This window comes from Schistocerca gregaria, chromosome 1 (assembly GCF_023897955.1).
Source record: "Schistocerca gregaria isolate iqSchGreg1 chromosome 1, iqSchGreg1.2, whole genome shotgun sequence".
In the NCBI taxonomy this organism is placed as follows: Eukaryota; Metazoa; Arthropoda; class Insecta; order Orthoptera; family Acrididae; genus Schistocerca; species Schistocerca gregaria.
The window spans coordinates 576,884,368-576,901,711 of NC_064920.1; the positions used below are offsets into that span (position 1 = coordinate 576,884,368).

A 17,344-nucleotide genomic window follows, 5' to 3' on the forward strand; every position below is an offset into this window, starting at 1 on the left:
CTCTCCCACTTCTCTTTAGGGGCTTGCTGGGAAGATTTCTCCAAAGCAGCTTCAGACACAGAGGAAACCCATGGAGCTCTTCATCCAGCGGCTTTTGGCTCCTTGAGCCACTGGTGAGTGTCTGCCGTGGCATTAGTGCAGACCTTGGGAGAGAGGGCCCCTTCCACATGATGAGAGAAGCCCGAGGAGGCTGTTGCTTCTCAGTCAGGGGAAAGGGGACCAATGTCCCCTGCGTTTGGGGGGGGGGGGGGGGGAGGGGGGCCTTCCTCCCGAAGTAGGTGCTTTGGCAGCAACGGAGGAAGATTTGCCCCCTGCTACCAAGGGGGTGGATGTATTCTGATAGCCTGGAGGGGCCACTGTTTGTGGCACAGAGTGAGGAACCACTGGCACTTGGGACAGTGATGGCATATGTTGACATCAACCTAATGGAGTGTAATCTTTCGAATTTATGTTTAGCCTCTTTGTAAGTCAACTGGTCCAAGGTCTTGTACTCCATGATTTTCCACTCCTTTTGGAGTACTGAGCAGTCTGATGAGCTGGGGGAATGGTACTCTCCACAGCTGGTGCAAGTGGGAGGGGGCATACATGGGTTATCTGGGTGCAGTGGAAGTCCGCAGTCTCGACATGTGGCACTGGAAGTGCAGCGAGAAGACATATTTCCTGCATTTGAAGCCCCACATAGGGGGAGGGACGTATGGTTTAATGTCACAGCGGTAAACCATCACCTTGATCTTTTCAGGCAATGAATAACCCTCAAAGGCCAAGATTAAGGCACCAATAGCAACCCTGTTGGCTTTGGGACCCCTGTAAACGCACTGGATGAAATGAACACCCTGCCATTCTAAATTGGCGTGTACCTTGTTGTCGGACTACAAGAGGTCACGAAGGAAAATAATCTCAGCTTGTCACAGGCGAGTAACTCGGGATTGGGCTGGGAATGGTGTCTGAATCAAGACTGCGCTGTTTTGCATGTTGGACAGTGCTGTCACTTCTCCAAACTTATCCTCAAGGTGTTCAATGAAAAACTGAGGCTTCGTAGGTAGAAAAGAGTCCCCATCGGTTCTACTACAGACTAAAAACCAAGGCAAATATGGCTCTCTCTGTTCTGTAGCTCTACATTCCTGCCATGGTGTAGCGAGGGAGGGAAACGATTTAGGGTCATACTTGTTGACATTGTATTCTCTCTTGCCCTTCTTAGAGACTGCTGGTACTATACGGTCACCAGCAACAGATGACATAGTCTGCTTCATTGCAGGTTATCTGGCCTGATGCCACCCACTCTGATCAGAGGCTCTCCCCACGGGCGGCACCCAGCCACAGCAAAGACCAATTGGCATGACAGCTATTGCCGGGAGTCCTGAAGCCCCATGAAGATGGACATCTACTCCTTGGCATACATGGGGAGTTTACAGCTCAGGCATCAGCAGTGCAATCCCTGTGTTGTCAGGGGGCTACCATCAAATGGGTACATAATGGCCCCACTACAAAGGACTGGCTACCATGCTGGATATTGGGTACGTAAATCCAATATTGTCATGGGGGTGGAAGAGGACAGGAGACAATGGAAGAAGATGACATACCCCAGAAAGTGTCCTTGCTCAAATAGTTGAATCACAGGTGGAGATGCAAAACCATGACAAGAGATTCAGGAGATCAAATCTAAGGACACTCATGAACCACGTAAGGCGTTCTTCACCATATGGCCCGCACTTCTGTAGTATTTTGAAAGTGGCAGGTCAAACCATAGGTGGGACCTGAACTCAATAGGGCCAAAAAGTGTGAAACTCCTTTTAGTCACCTCTTGCAACAGGCAGGAATACCTTGGGCCTATTCTAACTCCCGGACGCGCTTGGGGGGAGGCATACTGCCGGCATCTTTAAACAATAAATGTTTAACAATTTAACTGTCATAGCAATTCAATGTTAGCAAACATTATGTTCAGCAGCAGTCCCAATGTTTATTAATCCTTTTGCTTCTACATATGTGCACTTTTCATTACATGCTGAGTGACTTTTGTTATAGCTGAACTGCTCATCAAATGCTGATGCCTGTGCTGACAGATGGCATTCTGAGTGATATGAAATATTTATTATCCAATTTCTTGAATACTATTACGTGTAAAGACTATTTTTACACATCTTACAGTTTGATATCTTCACTTGATAAAGAACTGAATTTCTTTTCGTTTTTAATCATACTTACTGCACTGCACCAAATTAAGTAAAACACTGCTCAAAATTTTAAACAGTTTGCAGAGGTAAAAAATCATTGCATAAACTTTTTCAGGTTTGATTTTAGCTCGTACATTGCAGTGAATCAAATGTAAATAAGGTATCGGAATTTTACTCAAAATTGAGGGCATAACAGTATCTCATTTGATTTTCGAGTTATTGGGTTTTATGTCCAACAGATGGTTGGGTGTGATGTGCTTAGTTTCGTTCACACAGACTTTCCAGCTGCTATGAAATACTTATTATCCATTTTGAGGAAACAATTAGGTGAAAAAATTTTATTTTTGTATATCTTACAGTCAGATATCTTCACCTGATAAAGGACTGAATTGTTTTTCATTATATTCCATAGTTACAGTGATGCATCAAATTGAGTAAAACACTGTCCAAAATTTTAAAAATTTAGCAGGGGTAAAAACATAAACTTTGTGTATGGTTGATTTTAGCTTGTACATTGTAGTGAATGAAATGTAGATAAGATAACAAAATTTTATTTAAAATTGAAAGCAGAAGGCTATCTCATTTTGTTCTCGCAGTATTGGGTTTTATATGCGAAGGATGGTTGCACACCACATGCCTGTTTATGTGCTGGTGAATCGCAAATCATATGGTCATAACAATGGCCATATCTTATAAATGATTCAAGATATTGAAATGAGGTTTTCTACAAATGGTTGCATGCAATGAGGTGAGGTGTATATTTTGCATTATCAATAGTCAAAACCTTTTCATTTGGTGGATATGGAAGTAGCTCGTACACAGCAATGAGAAGTTGGCATCAGGAAGCATTCAGATGTTCACAGTACTGAAGGAAAATCCAAGTAGCAGGAGTATACATGACCACAACACCCAGGGAATGGTGTAACAAGATGTATATACATGCCCACAGCAGTGACTGTGTTATGTGAATACACTCACTTAAAACACAAACACCATAATAATCTTACACCTATCGAATAGCTTTCACCCAAGTATCCAAGCACGTAAATTCACTGTACAAAAGGTAATCACTTGGTACATTGAAGCCAATAGTATTTTTTCATGCTGATCGTGATGAAACAAGGAGGAATGTGTGGTACCAATATGGAGAGAGAAAACTAGTGTACTGGGTGCTCCTAAGGTTATAGTGTGGATTAAAAACATCTTTCATGGTGTATTGTCACATACAGTACTTGTGGTAAACTATTGCAATCTGCATGAAATTCATGTGCAGTTGTGGCTGTACCTTGACCATGACAGACATTGAATGCCAGCAAGAGGATAAAAAATCCATTTCTATGAGACATTGCTGTGAAACACCAACACTGGTTCTGTCTGATCCATTTCCAAATGCATACTCCAAAAGAATTATATGACAAAGATATTTGGAGAAAAGATTCACACAACAGGTCCTTGCTGGCCCCTGCTTACAAATTTTCCCCTTTACAATGGTCAAAGAAAGACTAATAGTGGAGGTCTGGAAATATAAAGTCAAGTGAGTGTATTTCAGTCAGTATTGAGGTAATACTTGGCACTGTCTTCACTATAAATCTCAGCAAACTTCTCAGGAGAACTTTACACAATGGAAGAGACAAGTTGACAAAACAAATCTGAGTGCTGATGGACTAGCTTTTGCTATTACTGCTAGGACCACCTGAAAAAAAGCATCAAACATCAGGAGCAGGAGCCACAGAGCCTAGCCAACCTGAATGAATTGTTGCAAGAATCATCATAAACTATTTACTTTCCGAGTAGGGATTTGATTTCGTTTTAGGAGTGCTAGTTACTACATGTAATCCAACCTGACTTTGTTTCAGCTACCATTTTAAAACTGATTTATTCACTACACAGCCACACAGACCAGCAAACACTTATATTACCATCATGCCTAAAGTCTTGCTCGGAACTGACATCAATTTCAAATTGATCACGTCACCGTGATGATCATACATGCACTGTGTGCAGGACTTTTGAAATTACCCTTGTATATGCAAAATGTAACCTCGCATTTTTTGCTGCAAATGTTGAAAGTTTAAACACATGTTCACCACCAGGCACATGCTATAGAGGGAGGAGGGCTGTGATGGGAACAAGCCCTGCCTCCTCATTGGAGGGCAAACAATACACAGGAAACAATTTTACATTCACAATACCCACTAGAATGCAACAATACAGTGTATCTTTTCCTAGCTAAGGTTGTCAACAGGCAGAAATAATCCACCCTGGTCCAGAAACATCTGAAATTCACTGATTCTTCCACTCCCAAAACAGTGGCAAGTTATATTGTGTGTATAATATAATTTCCTAGGCAAGAAAGCTTTGGATGTAAACAATGCTACTGTTCCCTTCTATTCGTAATATTGCAACTTTTATTTGTCAATCAGTTTAAATTTTGTTCTTGAATAATTGCATCCTTACAGGCAATATTGTGAAAAAGATAAATTGCTGCTCACCATATACATGAGAAGTTGAGTCGCAGGCAGACACAACAACAAGATTGCTACACATTTGAGACTTTGGCCAAAAACTAGGGCCAAAATAGTGGTTGTGTGTGTGTGTGTGTGTGTGTGTGTGTGTGTGTAATCTTATTTAGAAGAAGACCTTTTGGCCAGAAGCTCAAATGTATGGCAGACAGTTTGTTGTGCCTGTCTGTTAGTCATTATTCCATCTTGGTTATTCCATTGTTTATATCCTTATTGGAATAGTATGAGAGAAAGAGATGAAACTATAAAAAAAAAAAAGAAATAATTTTGTACATGCATCTTCCCGATATCAAGGAAGCAGTTCTTAACTAGGGGATATGGGGCTATAAGAATTAAGAAATCATACTGCCAGGGAACACATTGTGCCTGCACCAAACGAGAAGTGTGTAAAAGTCATTTACACTGCCAGTGAAATGTTAATGCCACATTAAATTTAAGCAAGACTATTCTATAATTGAGACAAACATGAACACCATACGTATGTCATGAGTCTCTTACTCAATACCTAGTGATGCACCAGAGGTTAAAATAGCACAAGAATTATAGCAAAAACAGAATTTTTAATGAATGAACTCCATTCAGAAGAACTGTGGTAAAAATGACAAGAATAAAATGCTGTAAAGGGCTGGATCAGTTTTATATTCATTCACATAATAGTTTAGAAATTTGTAATCATAATAAAAACATAAATAATTCCCCCCCCCCCCCCCCCCCACCCCCCCCAGCAGTTTCCGCTATCTTTTACCAGAACATAGTGGTTAATAAGAATAATGGCAACAGAGAAGGCTAATTTCTTTTTTTTTTAAAACTTCATTTGCATTGGCTTTTACAATGGTGAAATGCCGCTTTAGAACAAGGCTTCAGAAAGATGTACTTGGTGCCAACTCCATTTGGCAAGGCGTTGTTGTTATTGCTGTTGTTGTTGTTTTGGTCTTCAGTCCTCCATGCTACTCTATCCTGTGCAAGCTTCTTCATCTCCCAGTACCTACTGCAACCTACATCCTTCTGAATCTGTTTAGTGTATTCATTTCTTGGTCTCCTTCTACTATTTTTACCCTCCACGCTGCCCTCCAATACTACATTGGTGATCCCTTGATGCCTCAGAACATGTCCTACCAACTAATCTCTTCTTCTAGTCAAGTTGTGCCACAAACTCCTCTTCTCCCCAACCCTATTCAGTACCTCCTCATTAGTTATGTGATCCACCCATCTAATCTTTAGCATCCTTCTGTAGCACCACATTTCTAAAACTTCTATTCTCTTCTTGTCCAAATTATTTATCATCCATGTATCACTTCCATACAAGGCTACACTCCATACAAATACTTTCAGAAATGACTTCCTGACACTTAAATCTATACTCGATGTTAACAAATGTCTATTCTTCAGAAACACTTTCCTTGCGATTGCCAGTCTACATTTTATATCCTCTCTACTTCCACCATCATCAGTTATTTTGCTCCCCAAATAGCAAAACTCCTTTACTACTTTAAGTGTCTCATTTCCTAATCTAATTCCCTTAGCATCACCCGACTTAATTCGACTACATTCCATTATCCTCGTTTTGCTTTTGTTGATGTTCATCTTACACCCTCCTTTCACGACACTGTCCATTCCGTTCAACTGCTCTTCCAAGTCCTTTGCTCTCTCTGACAGAATTACAATGTCATCGGTGACCCTCAAAGTTTTTCTTTGTTTTCCATGGATTTTAATACCTACTCCGAATTTTTCTTTTGTTTCCTTTACTGCTTGCTCAATATACAGATTGAATAACATTGGGAAGAGGCTACAACCCTGTCTCACTCCCTTCCCAACCACTGCTTCCCTTTCATGCCCCTCGACTCTTATAACTGCCATCTGGTTTCTGAACAAATTGTAAATAGCCTTTCGCTTCCTGTATTTTACCCCTGCCACCTTCAGAATTTGAAAGAGAGTATTCCAGTCATGGCATTCACAGTTGAAATCCACCAGATGCCTGAATGCCCCAGTAAATGGACTGGCAGTGACTGAAGAAACAGTTGAGCATTTTCAAGTGAGGTGTCTAAGTAACCCACATGTTTATGCAGAAAGCAGGAAGACAGCTTAACATTCCACAATTGGCTATTTATAAGAACTAATGGTAATGACTGATGCAGAAACCTTACTGGTAGAAAGTCCGACCAAGGATAATGAGTAAAATATTAACTGATGGGTCAAAAATAACTGATTACTCTCTGCTTCTTCAGTCTACCTGGACTGAATGATATCATGATCATATCGGCTTATTGGCTCTTAACACTTCAACAGTATGGAGAGACAACAATATTTATCTTATGAACATAACACAGAAGGTGGCAAGCACCAGGAGTATGAGGTTCAGTGAACTTTCTCTGGGCAAAGAAGTACATTAACTTCCTTGCAAAGGGTTCAGTGTACAATGAGCATTTCCATATCCATGATTTTAATGCCTCTGACAACAGCCCTGGAATTAAAGTGAGAGCATACAACACTAAGAAGACTGGCAAGAAACACAATGGCACAGAGACTGCCAGTAAATTAATCTTCATCCTATTTCACACAGAGGAGCATGGTTTATGGTTTGTATATTGGACATGCAGTAGAGGGCACTTCCGTCATATGGATGCCTTTCCTCATTCCAGTTTCCTTTGAAGACTAGGTGTTAGTATCCACTTGTTCATGCAAATCAAAATTAGAAAATCATTTATTTTTGCGCAGTACTACAACCAGGAAATGACACTTTCCAAGAGACCTATCAAACTGAAACACGAGTTCCTCATTACTATCGCCTCGATTCTGGCATCAAAAAATACAAGCGGCAGAAACTACATGGATTTTTTAAAAGATTATGTTTGTACATATGATTGTAATCTGCAATAATTCCCACAAAGACTTTCTGCACTATCCCATGGACCACCGGATAATTATGCTATATCTACATACCACTAAACTTCTACATGATGTAAGCTATCATATAACCAGACAGTTATGTAGCAGATTCACTTCAGAACAAATTGAGTGTGTTTATACTATTTGTTGGTTTTTTCCTCTGGATAATCTAAAATAGTAATTGTATTTGTTGCCGGTGTTCATGAAACATGATTTTTATCTGTTATCAGCTACTGTATGCTCTGTAAGTCTTCACATAATTATTTTTATCATCCACTGCACCACTTCCTTAAAAAGCTAGTGGCTGCATGATATGTACCCCAAACACCAACAGAAAATAAGTTCAAAAAGTCAAGGATGATTTGATGTGGGTATCATGTTTTCTAATGTAAAGTGTTTAAAAAACCCAATAAAATCTTTAAAAGGATATTTATGTAAGAGTTTGAAGATTCCTGTTCCAATGGACATGGGTATTCCCATAATTATTGATTCGCTGACACCAGTAATAGCATCTTTCTGGCCGTAGTAAGCTGCATCAAATAGATGATCTGCAGTTTTTTCAAACTGTAACAAAAGAGATAAAATAACATTTTAGTATTTAAATAATACAGTGTACAAAAACACAGATTGGCTAGCATTCAACGTGTATCACTTAGTAGCTGCATTAAGATCTGAACTATGCATAACAAAGAAGTGAACTGTATAAAAAGAAAATAACTGTACTATTAGCCCTTACAGCATACTAACAATGCTGGTTATTGTCTGATAATAACTTCACTGATTATTTGCATAAACAAAAGGAATACTTATTTACTATAGCAGAAGTTACAGATGGCATTGGTTAGCTAAGGGTAATGCATAATCTTATGACAGTATTTAACATTGAAGTTCTTCAGGTCCTTACACCACCTTTCCAGCTTTCCCTCTTACAAAAAAAAAAGATTATTATGGAAATGCTACTGACTGAATACTGCTGAACAAGACTTTATCAGCCACATCATCATGTGCCAAGTTCTAACATTATTAAAGGTCACATCCTGCTGTCAGCTCATTCAGGAACAAATTTAAAAGAAACTCACCTCTTATGCGAAAAAGAGGCACAGATACAGGAAAATGTGTGAACAGTCACTACACATCAATCAATGAGCATTCGAAATTATTTAGATGATTAATTTTTTGTAAATTTCCTTTTCTCCCCTAAATGCATCAAACATTCTACTGAAAAATCATAAGAGCTGCTCAAAATAACTAGCTCACTACTCATCTAGGGCATCAACAACACTTAAATTACAGTATGACATCATTTATGGTTTTCCTGTATAACCGTCTCTACTTTTATCATGGTGCATAGAGAAAATTAGAATCACTACCCTTTTTTAGCACAAATGGAACTAAACTTAGATCATGCATGACTACATACATAGCAGCACCAACTTCCTTGCTTGTCCTTACAGTAAGAATTCTTGTAGAATTTCTCTTTTACTTTTTTCATTATTACTACATACATTAGTCCTCTTGACCTGAGACATATTGCTGAATTAGTTAAGCTAAACCAGCTGTATGCAGTAATATTGACGTTAGTCTTTTCAATCGATTTAGCCAGCCTAGAGTTGTTTCTTGGGACTACTCTACTGAGTAAACAAATGCATTTAACAGATAACCTGTGCGAGTATCAGTAAGGCACATGACTTCTAAGCCATACTTGCATGTTTCATTCAGAACGTATATTATGAATCTGCATAACACGAAATGGTGCCAGCGTTTCATCTATACACGCAAATTCTCCAATACTGTAAAACATTTGATGGTGGATGGTGGATATGGTGGATATGGGCATTCAACAGTGTTGTCTTTAGCGCCCGAACGGAAACAACAACGGATGAGTGTCACTAAAATGCAGCAAGTGCTAAAATAGGACTAAAATTAAAAGTGAAAGGCTACATAGGCAGTTTGCACGTCTACAGTTGCAAAGTGGAATGCAGCACATAAAGAGTATAACTGCAAGAGAACGTAGGTGAAAGGGTTAAAATGAAACACATAGCACATGTTTGGAACTGGCCTATTACAAGTATAAAAAGGAGGGGTAAGCCACTCGGCAACACACTAAAAATTCCAACCTAAAATTTTTGGCTGAAGCCCAAAAACATCACAGTACCTTAAAACTTTCTTGACACTCAGCTCGTCATCGGCTAGAATCGAGGGCAGATCCCCACTAATATTAACTTCCGCCCTGACAGAACGATATAAATCACACTCAACTAAAATGTGGCGTACAGTGATTTGTACGCCACAGGCATCACACAGCGGGGCTTCCTCTTGCCGTAGTAAGAAGGCATGTGTAAGAGGACAGTGCCCTATGTGAAGATGTGTAAGGGTCACTTTGTCATGCCTAGGTGACCGGCAGGAGGAACACCACGGCTGGATGGTGGGTTTCACCAATCGCAGCTTATTTTCTCTCACCGCCAGCCATTCCTCCTACCACAATTGCATACACTTCTGCCGCAGCACAGAAACAATACCTTGCAAATCTGCAGGCGTCCTTGGCAGCTCTATCAGCTTGTTCATTTCCCCGTATGCCCACATGCCCTGGCACCCAGCAAAAGGACACTTGCTTCCCCTGTCGTTGGAGGATGTACAGTTGGTCGTAAATCAGCTGTTCCAACTTCTCCGCTGGGTACAGGTTCTGCAGTGACTGTAATGCGCTCATTGAGTCGGAGCAAATTAGAAAGTTTTTGACCTGAGTACACCGTATCTGCTCCAATGCCTTCAGGATCACGTGAAGTTCTGCGGAAAAAACAGTGTATTCCTGGGGAAGGCGAATCCTGATGACACATTCAGGGAACACTACTGAGCAGCCAAGAAAATCCCCCTGTTGGGATCCATCAGTGTATACTACTGTAAAATCATGATGCCTATCTAAAATGTTAAAAAATAAAGATTTGAAAGTAAAATCTGATGTACTGTCTTTCTTATAATTTGCCAAATCTAAAATCAGTCTGGGCCTCTGGAGGAGCCAAGGTGGGTATCTGCTCCAACCTCGACATGAAACATTAAAACCGGCCACACCCATCTCTAAAATGCAATCCTTTGCACGAATCTGATAGGGCCTTGTTGCTCGTTGCCGCTTGCAAAAAAGCCTTTCCAGTGGAGGCTGAGCAACAGTGTGGTATGCAGGCGTGTATGGTGTGGAAAATGTTTGATAGGCCTGGCGCACCATTAGTAGACACCGCCGGAGGTGAAGTGGCGGTTCACCTGCCTCTGCACACAAGCTCGGTACGGGACTCGTTCTGAAAGCCCCAGTGGCCAGCCGAATCCCCTCATGGTGCACCACATCCAACAGCTTCAAATAAGTGGGTCTTGCAGACCTATACACCGTGCATCCATAATCAAGCCGGGACCGCACGAAGGCTCTGTAAAACCGGAGCAGACAAGTCCTGTCTGCACCCCATGTGAGGTGACTAAGACATTTTAAAATAGACAGCGCCTTAAGAGACCGTTTTTTCAGTTCCTTAATGTGTGGCAGCCACGTAAGCTTAGAATCAAAAGTGAGGCCCAGAAACTTCACCGTGTCTTTAAAATTCAGAACGGTGTCCCTCATCCTCAACTCAGGCAAGTCAAAAATGAAACGAGAACGGTTAAAAAGGACACACACCGACTTATAAGTTGAAAACTTAAAACCATTCTTCTCTGCCCATTCATCCAAACGTTGCAGAGTGAGTTCCAACTGACGAGTCATCATCGCAAGGCTTGAAAAAGAGCAAAATACAGAGAAATCGTCCACAAACAAGGAACACTGCACAGGACTTTGCACAACAGACGTAATACTATTAATAGCAATAGCAAAGACTGTCACACTTAAAACACTACCTTGAGGGACACCGTTCTCTTGTTCAAAGCGACTAGACAGTACGTCTCCGACTCGGTACCGAAAATAACATGGCGACAGGAAGAACCGAATAAGATTGGGAAGACATCCACGAAAACCCCATTCGTGGAGCTGCCTGATGATAAGATGCCTCCAAGTAGTGTCGTATGCCTTTTCAATATCAAAAAATATTCCCAACAGGTGATGCTGGTGCAGGAAAGCCTGTTGTATGGCCACCTCCAGGAGGGCCAGGTTATCAAAGGTGGAGCGATACCTCCTGAACCCACACTGAAAGCGACTAAGGAGTTGTCTGGATTCTAACATCCAGACAAGGCGGCGGTTGACCATCCGCTCCAAGGCCTTTCCCACGCAGCCAGTGAAGGCAACACTACGGTAACTACCCGGGCACGTGCGGTCTTTCCCAGGTTTTAAAAGAGGAATTAAAATTGCTTCACGCCACGAGTCGGGGAAGTGACCGGACATCCAAACTAGATTAAAAAGTCGGAGGAGGATTTCTTTATTTGTCCCTGTGAGGTGCCGCAGCATGCTATAGTGGATTCTATCCTGACCAGGGGATGTATCACGAGCCCTACACAATGCAGAATCCAGTTCCCACATGGAAAACGAGCAGTTGTACTCTTCTGTATTGGGTGAGCGGAAGTCAAAACTGCTTCTATCAGCAGCCACTCTGTGGGGCTGGAAAGCTGGATTCTGACTGGTGGTTGCAGTAATAGCTGCAAAATGAGCCGCCATAGACTCGGCAATATCTTTTGGGGTCGTTTGGAGAGTACCATTCCACATTATAGCAGCCATAGGGCACCTCCCACCTCTCCCAGAAATTCTCCTGATGGTCTCCCATACAATGGAACTTCGTATAGAACGATTAATGGTGTTAAGGAACTGCTGCCATGACCTCTTCTTGCTCTCTCATATAATCCGACGACACCCGAAAAGCTGCAAGGTTCTCTACAGTTGGCCGGAATTTGAACCTACGCACAGCTGCCCGCCTAGCCCTGATTGCACAGCGGCATTCGTCGCTCCACCAAGGGACAGGCTGCCGCTTCGATTGTCCCGTGGACTGTGGGATGGACGCTTCACTGGCGCGGTGGATCACTTCAGTAATATGATCCACCCATTCCTAGACACTGACCCGATGTTCAAACTGGGCGAGTTGACTATACAGTGCCCAGTTGGCTCTATCGAGCACCCATCGAGGCGATTTCCTTTCTGGTTCCACTGCATGTGGCAGGTGAATCCGGATGGGGAAGTGATCGCTGCCGTGTAAGTCATCAACCACTTCCCATGCAGCAGTGTGGGCGATGGCTGGAGAGCAAAGCAATAGATCAATGGGAGAGAATGACCCAGTTGCAATGCAAAAATGCGTGCTTTGACCTGTATTTAGAAAATGGGCACTGGTAGACAGAAGAAGCCTCTCAATTGCTCTACCCCTGGGGCAAGTACTCACAGAGCCCCAAAGCATATTGTGTGCATTAAAATCACCACAGAGGATGAATGGGTAAGGGAGCTGTGTAAGAAGATCACTGAGAGCCTCTTCGTCAAGCACATCATGTGGGGGCAGGTAAAGCGAACATACTGTTAGCATATGGCGCACATGTACTAATATTGCAACTGCCTGTAAATCCGTCATGAGGGAGAGAGGCGAGGTGTGGTAGTCGGTGTTGACGAAGATACCTACTCCTCCTCGAGCTCTCTGTCCACTCAGGTCGTCCTTTTTGTGGAGGACATAACCACGTAGCTCAGGGGTGTATGTTTCACTGAAATTTGTCTCTTGCAGACTTACACACATAGGTCTATCCTGAATCAATAGACGTAGTTCCTCCACATGTGTCCTGAACCCTTGCAGGTTCCATTGTAGTATGGGAGCCATCAGGGTGGTTGTATTTTCTGCCTCTCTTTCCGCCAAGGTGGGGAGACTGCAGCGGGTGGCGGCTCAGTCTTGGGGTGAGATGATTGCTCCATATTCTCAGACTCCATCAGCTCTGGGGAAGAGTCTGATGAAGCGTCTAGCGGGACCACATTGACATGATCCGTGGGTTTACCTGTGGATTTAATCTGTTGGTGCTGCTTCACATGTGCTTTCCTTTGGTTAGAGGGCTTTGCTGAAACTGGAGCTGGGGTGTTTATGACCATGCTCGGCTTTGGAACAGCCTCAGCAATCGAAGATGCCTGGGGCTCTTCAATGTTAGCTACTGTACCTTTCTCTGCTGTTCTAGGAGGGGCTACAGGCTCTGATACAGTTGCTGCCTTACAAGTGCACTGACATGTGCACGTGTTCGTGCCAACAATAACAACCTCCGTCTGTGTAGATGCATCGACCTTCAGAGGCGGCATCTGAACAATGGAAGCAAAGGACATAACAAATGTGGGGGCTGCATGGCCTTAAAGATCTTTTTGGCTTCACTGTAGGGGATACGCTTAGTTGTTTTTATTTCTTGTATTTTACGTTCCTCTAGGAAGATTCTACAGTCCCTACTCCAAACAGGGTGGCTTTCAGAACAGTTTATACATCTGACAGGCGACGAACAGTGAATTCCGTCATGGGCAGCCTTACTACAGTTGCCACACATCGCTTCTCCCTTACACCCTAGAGTTGTATGCCCAAAACGCTGGCACTTAAAACAGCGCATTGGGTTTGGGACATAAGACCGAACGTTTAGTCGAAGAAATCCTGCCTTGACGTGTTCTGGGAGTTTGGGGGTATTGAAAGTAAGAATGAAGGAGTCAGATTTCACTAGGTTCCCATCCACCCTTTTCATGATGTTCTGAACGTCAACAATTCCCTCCTGAGCCCCCTCACTCTTTAATTCTTCTACAGGAATGTCCACGAGATCCCTACAGGTAACAACACCCTTACTGGAGTTCAGGGTGCTGTGAAGCTCTGTATGGATAGTGTATTCCCCCAAGCTTTTAGCTGTTTGAAGGTTAACTGCTTGCTGAGCAGTTGATGTTTCAACAAGTAGTGTCCCATTCCGTAAACGCTTCACTGATTTTAAAGTTCCAGCTATTCCTTCTAGACCCTTTTGGATATAGAATGGCGAAACCTTTTCAAACGAACCCTCTTTCCTTTTTATAATTAAAAACACATTCTGGTTTTCAGTATGTGCTCTGTTACTCTGAACTGCTGTACGTTTGCTGAAGCCGGAGTCAGGAGGACTGGCTAACCTAGCCCTCTTGTTGGATTGGGCGGTAGAGCCTACCAACGGTCCACCCATCCCACTGGCCAGCAAAAAATTAGAAGGAGGAAAAAGAGGAAGAATTCGTGGTATTCATGGTCATCCCATGAGCAGCTGGGGAAACTTACGTCCATCCAGACAGAGCCCCACATGCCTGGATAAGCCTTGTACAACTAAGGTGCGGCAGGTTCCCCAGAGGTTGCCCGCTAGCGACTGTTCCATCTCAACAGCCATGCACCTTATCGGCGCGCAGCACACCTTAAGATTGAAGGTATGTACCGTCCTCGTGATCCAGGCAACCAAGCCAAGATCCCCGGTCCCTGAGACACACAACGTTCCACCGTTGCGCCACACGGTGGTCGCTGAAGCATTCCCAGAGCTTACGGTATCAGCAGACTGGCGGCGCAAACCAGTCCACAGCTCGAGGACCCCGCGTTTGCCAAGCCCGTACCCAGCAAACGAATGCTGAGCCCCCTGAGGGGAGTAAAACATTTGACATTTATTAATAAATTTTGTAGAAATTTCTAATATTCAAGCTACAGGATTGTTCTGCTTGCTTTCAAAACAGGTTGCATGACCATCATTTCAAGCATGTTAAAAGTGTGTCAAACCAGTTTTTGGGTGTAACACACACAAATATGTCTCATCCAGTACAATCTGGGGCATAAAATGATTTGTAAACTTATCTGCTGGATTTGAAAACAGCTGAATGAAACAGTAAATTGAAAAATGGTTCTAATTCACATAAATCTGATTAATACAAGACAGTTACAATAGTTTCAGGCTTTTCTTTGTTCATTTTTATATTAGTCCATATCAATATCATACTCAAAAAATACTGTCAGTTAAAGCACATTCCAAGTGGCAAGGGGTTCTGGATTATTATCTACTTGAGCAGGTCATCATCACACTGTTGGTAAATGAATGGTGTTATGCTGCCAAACACAGAATCACTCAAAAAAAGAGGCTTTGATAAAAAGCAATATTTGTTTCAACCAAATATATTTCTAGCAGGACCTTTAGCTAAAGATTCAGTCTCTACACTTCTGTCTTCATCACTTTATTCACTTGTTTCACTCAAGGAATTCACAAGTGGCATAAAAAGTTTGCCTTCAGTTTCACAATGTTCTGATTCTCAATTACATTCACTTTCAATTTTCTTGGCACTATCTGATCTGACATCACTTTCTAAACTGTTCTCCAACCATTTTAAAAGAGTATTTTCAAAGTCAGGGGCGGTAACGTGAACAGTTGACAAAGACCTGGCCGACGAATCTACAACAGTAAGTCCCAGACATCATGTTGAAGTGAGGAAGTACATTAGTTTCTAAGACTAATATTATTTTTATGCTTTTCAGTAGTGCAGTGACATGAATTTTACTTTAAGATTCTTCTGTGATGCAAGAGTGGAGCACTGAACACTAATGCTCATTGGCACAGCTCATCCATTAGGAATGGCCTGTAGTCATAAAGGTGTTGTACTTCCCAATCGACACCATTCTATTACACAGAATGTAACAAAGGTCATCTTGAAACTTTGTCTACTGCACTCATCTAACATTATCAGCTCTCATATTTTAATGTACTCTGAGCTTATTGCTGGTTCTATAACAATACTGTTTTGTCTCGTCTAATTCACACAAAGCAACAGCATCAGTTCTATCATCTGCAACTCACCACATCACTGCACTACATTGTCTGTGCACTTGGACATAATGAGTCTTCATCAGCTGCACCCAGTTTTAGACATCAATTGGCTTTAAAACCTACGCAAGTGCTTAGTCAGGTATACGGTGTCACTGAATGTCTTTTTTTCTTTTTTTTATTTCATCTTTTAAATAAGACACTGTTCTGTATCTTATTATTGCCAATACTGAGAACATTATGTGCCTGTTTCTGAAAGATAGAAAAAATACAAAATAATTGAGAGTATGTTATAATCAGCTAATGTATACTTACAGAAGCCAGGTTCAGAATAGATTCCTTCATTTTGGCCAGCCCATATCGAGTGATTCCAAGGACTTCCCCTCTGCTAGTCATGAGATCTGCGACAAGCATTGGATGTCGTCTATCGATACTCATGCCATGATTTTCCATTACCAATTTTATCTCTGTCATTATTGTAGACCTAAAGGAAATAAAAACATTTCTCTCATATGCTTTTTCTTCAGTAATGGAAAATGGTGAGAAAGCAAAGAACCGTATGCAAACAATCTATATCTACGTCCCTATTATTATGAATATCAGTGTAAAGTGCACAGCAGAGAGTATACTTAATTGTTATTTAATACAGACACTGTAAATTGCACACTAAAGGGATAGCAATGCTCGATGAATTTAAAATGAATGATGACTTACTAAAATACAAATTGTGTCTGGATAGCAGCACTTCTATAGTGATGTGTTGTTTTCTTTCATTTTTATGCACAATATTGTAACGACCAACCCAACCATCTTTAGGAAAAACTCACAGCACCTTAGTAAGACTCCTATTTGTCCTAATGGGCTCAAAAGCAGCCAGTTACCTCTGTATGTTCCAAACTTAGGCAGCATCAGGATTGTTGTTTTTGTGAACTACTTCATAGTGCACATATCACAACACGTGATTTGGACAACACTACAACAATGGTACAAAATCAAGTGTTGTGCTAAACTCAACTAAAGTATTGATGAAATCTACCAAATGATTCAGTAAGACTATGAGGA

At 41.8% G+C, this 17,344-nt stretch overlaps 1 protein-coding gene across 1 annotated transcript in view; it reads right to left on the minus strand.

The window, feature by feature from the left end:
* Positions 1-7,867: 7,867 nt before the first annotated feature.
* Positions 7,868-17,344, minus strand: part of LOC126356695 (DNA-directed RNA polymerase III subunit RPC1) — a 182,078-nt gene continuing 172,601 nt past the window's right edge. The window contains exons 24-25 of the mRNA XM_050007391.1: positions 16,598-16,766; positions 7,868-8,143 (exon numbers count right to left, since the gene is read on the minus strand). Of these exons, the coding sequence (XP_049863348.1) occupies positions 7,931-8,143; positions 16,598-16,766 (382 nt within the window). The 3' untranslated portion in view covers positions 7,868-7,930. The remainder of the gene's footprint in view (positions 8,144-16,597; positions 16,767-17,344) is intronic.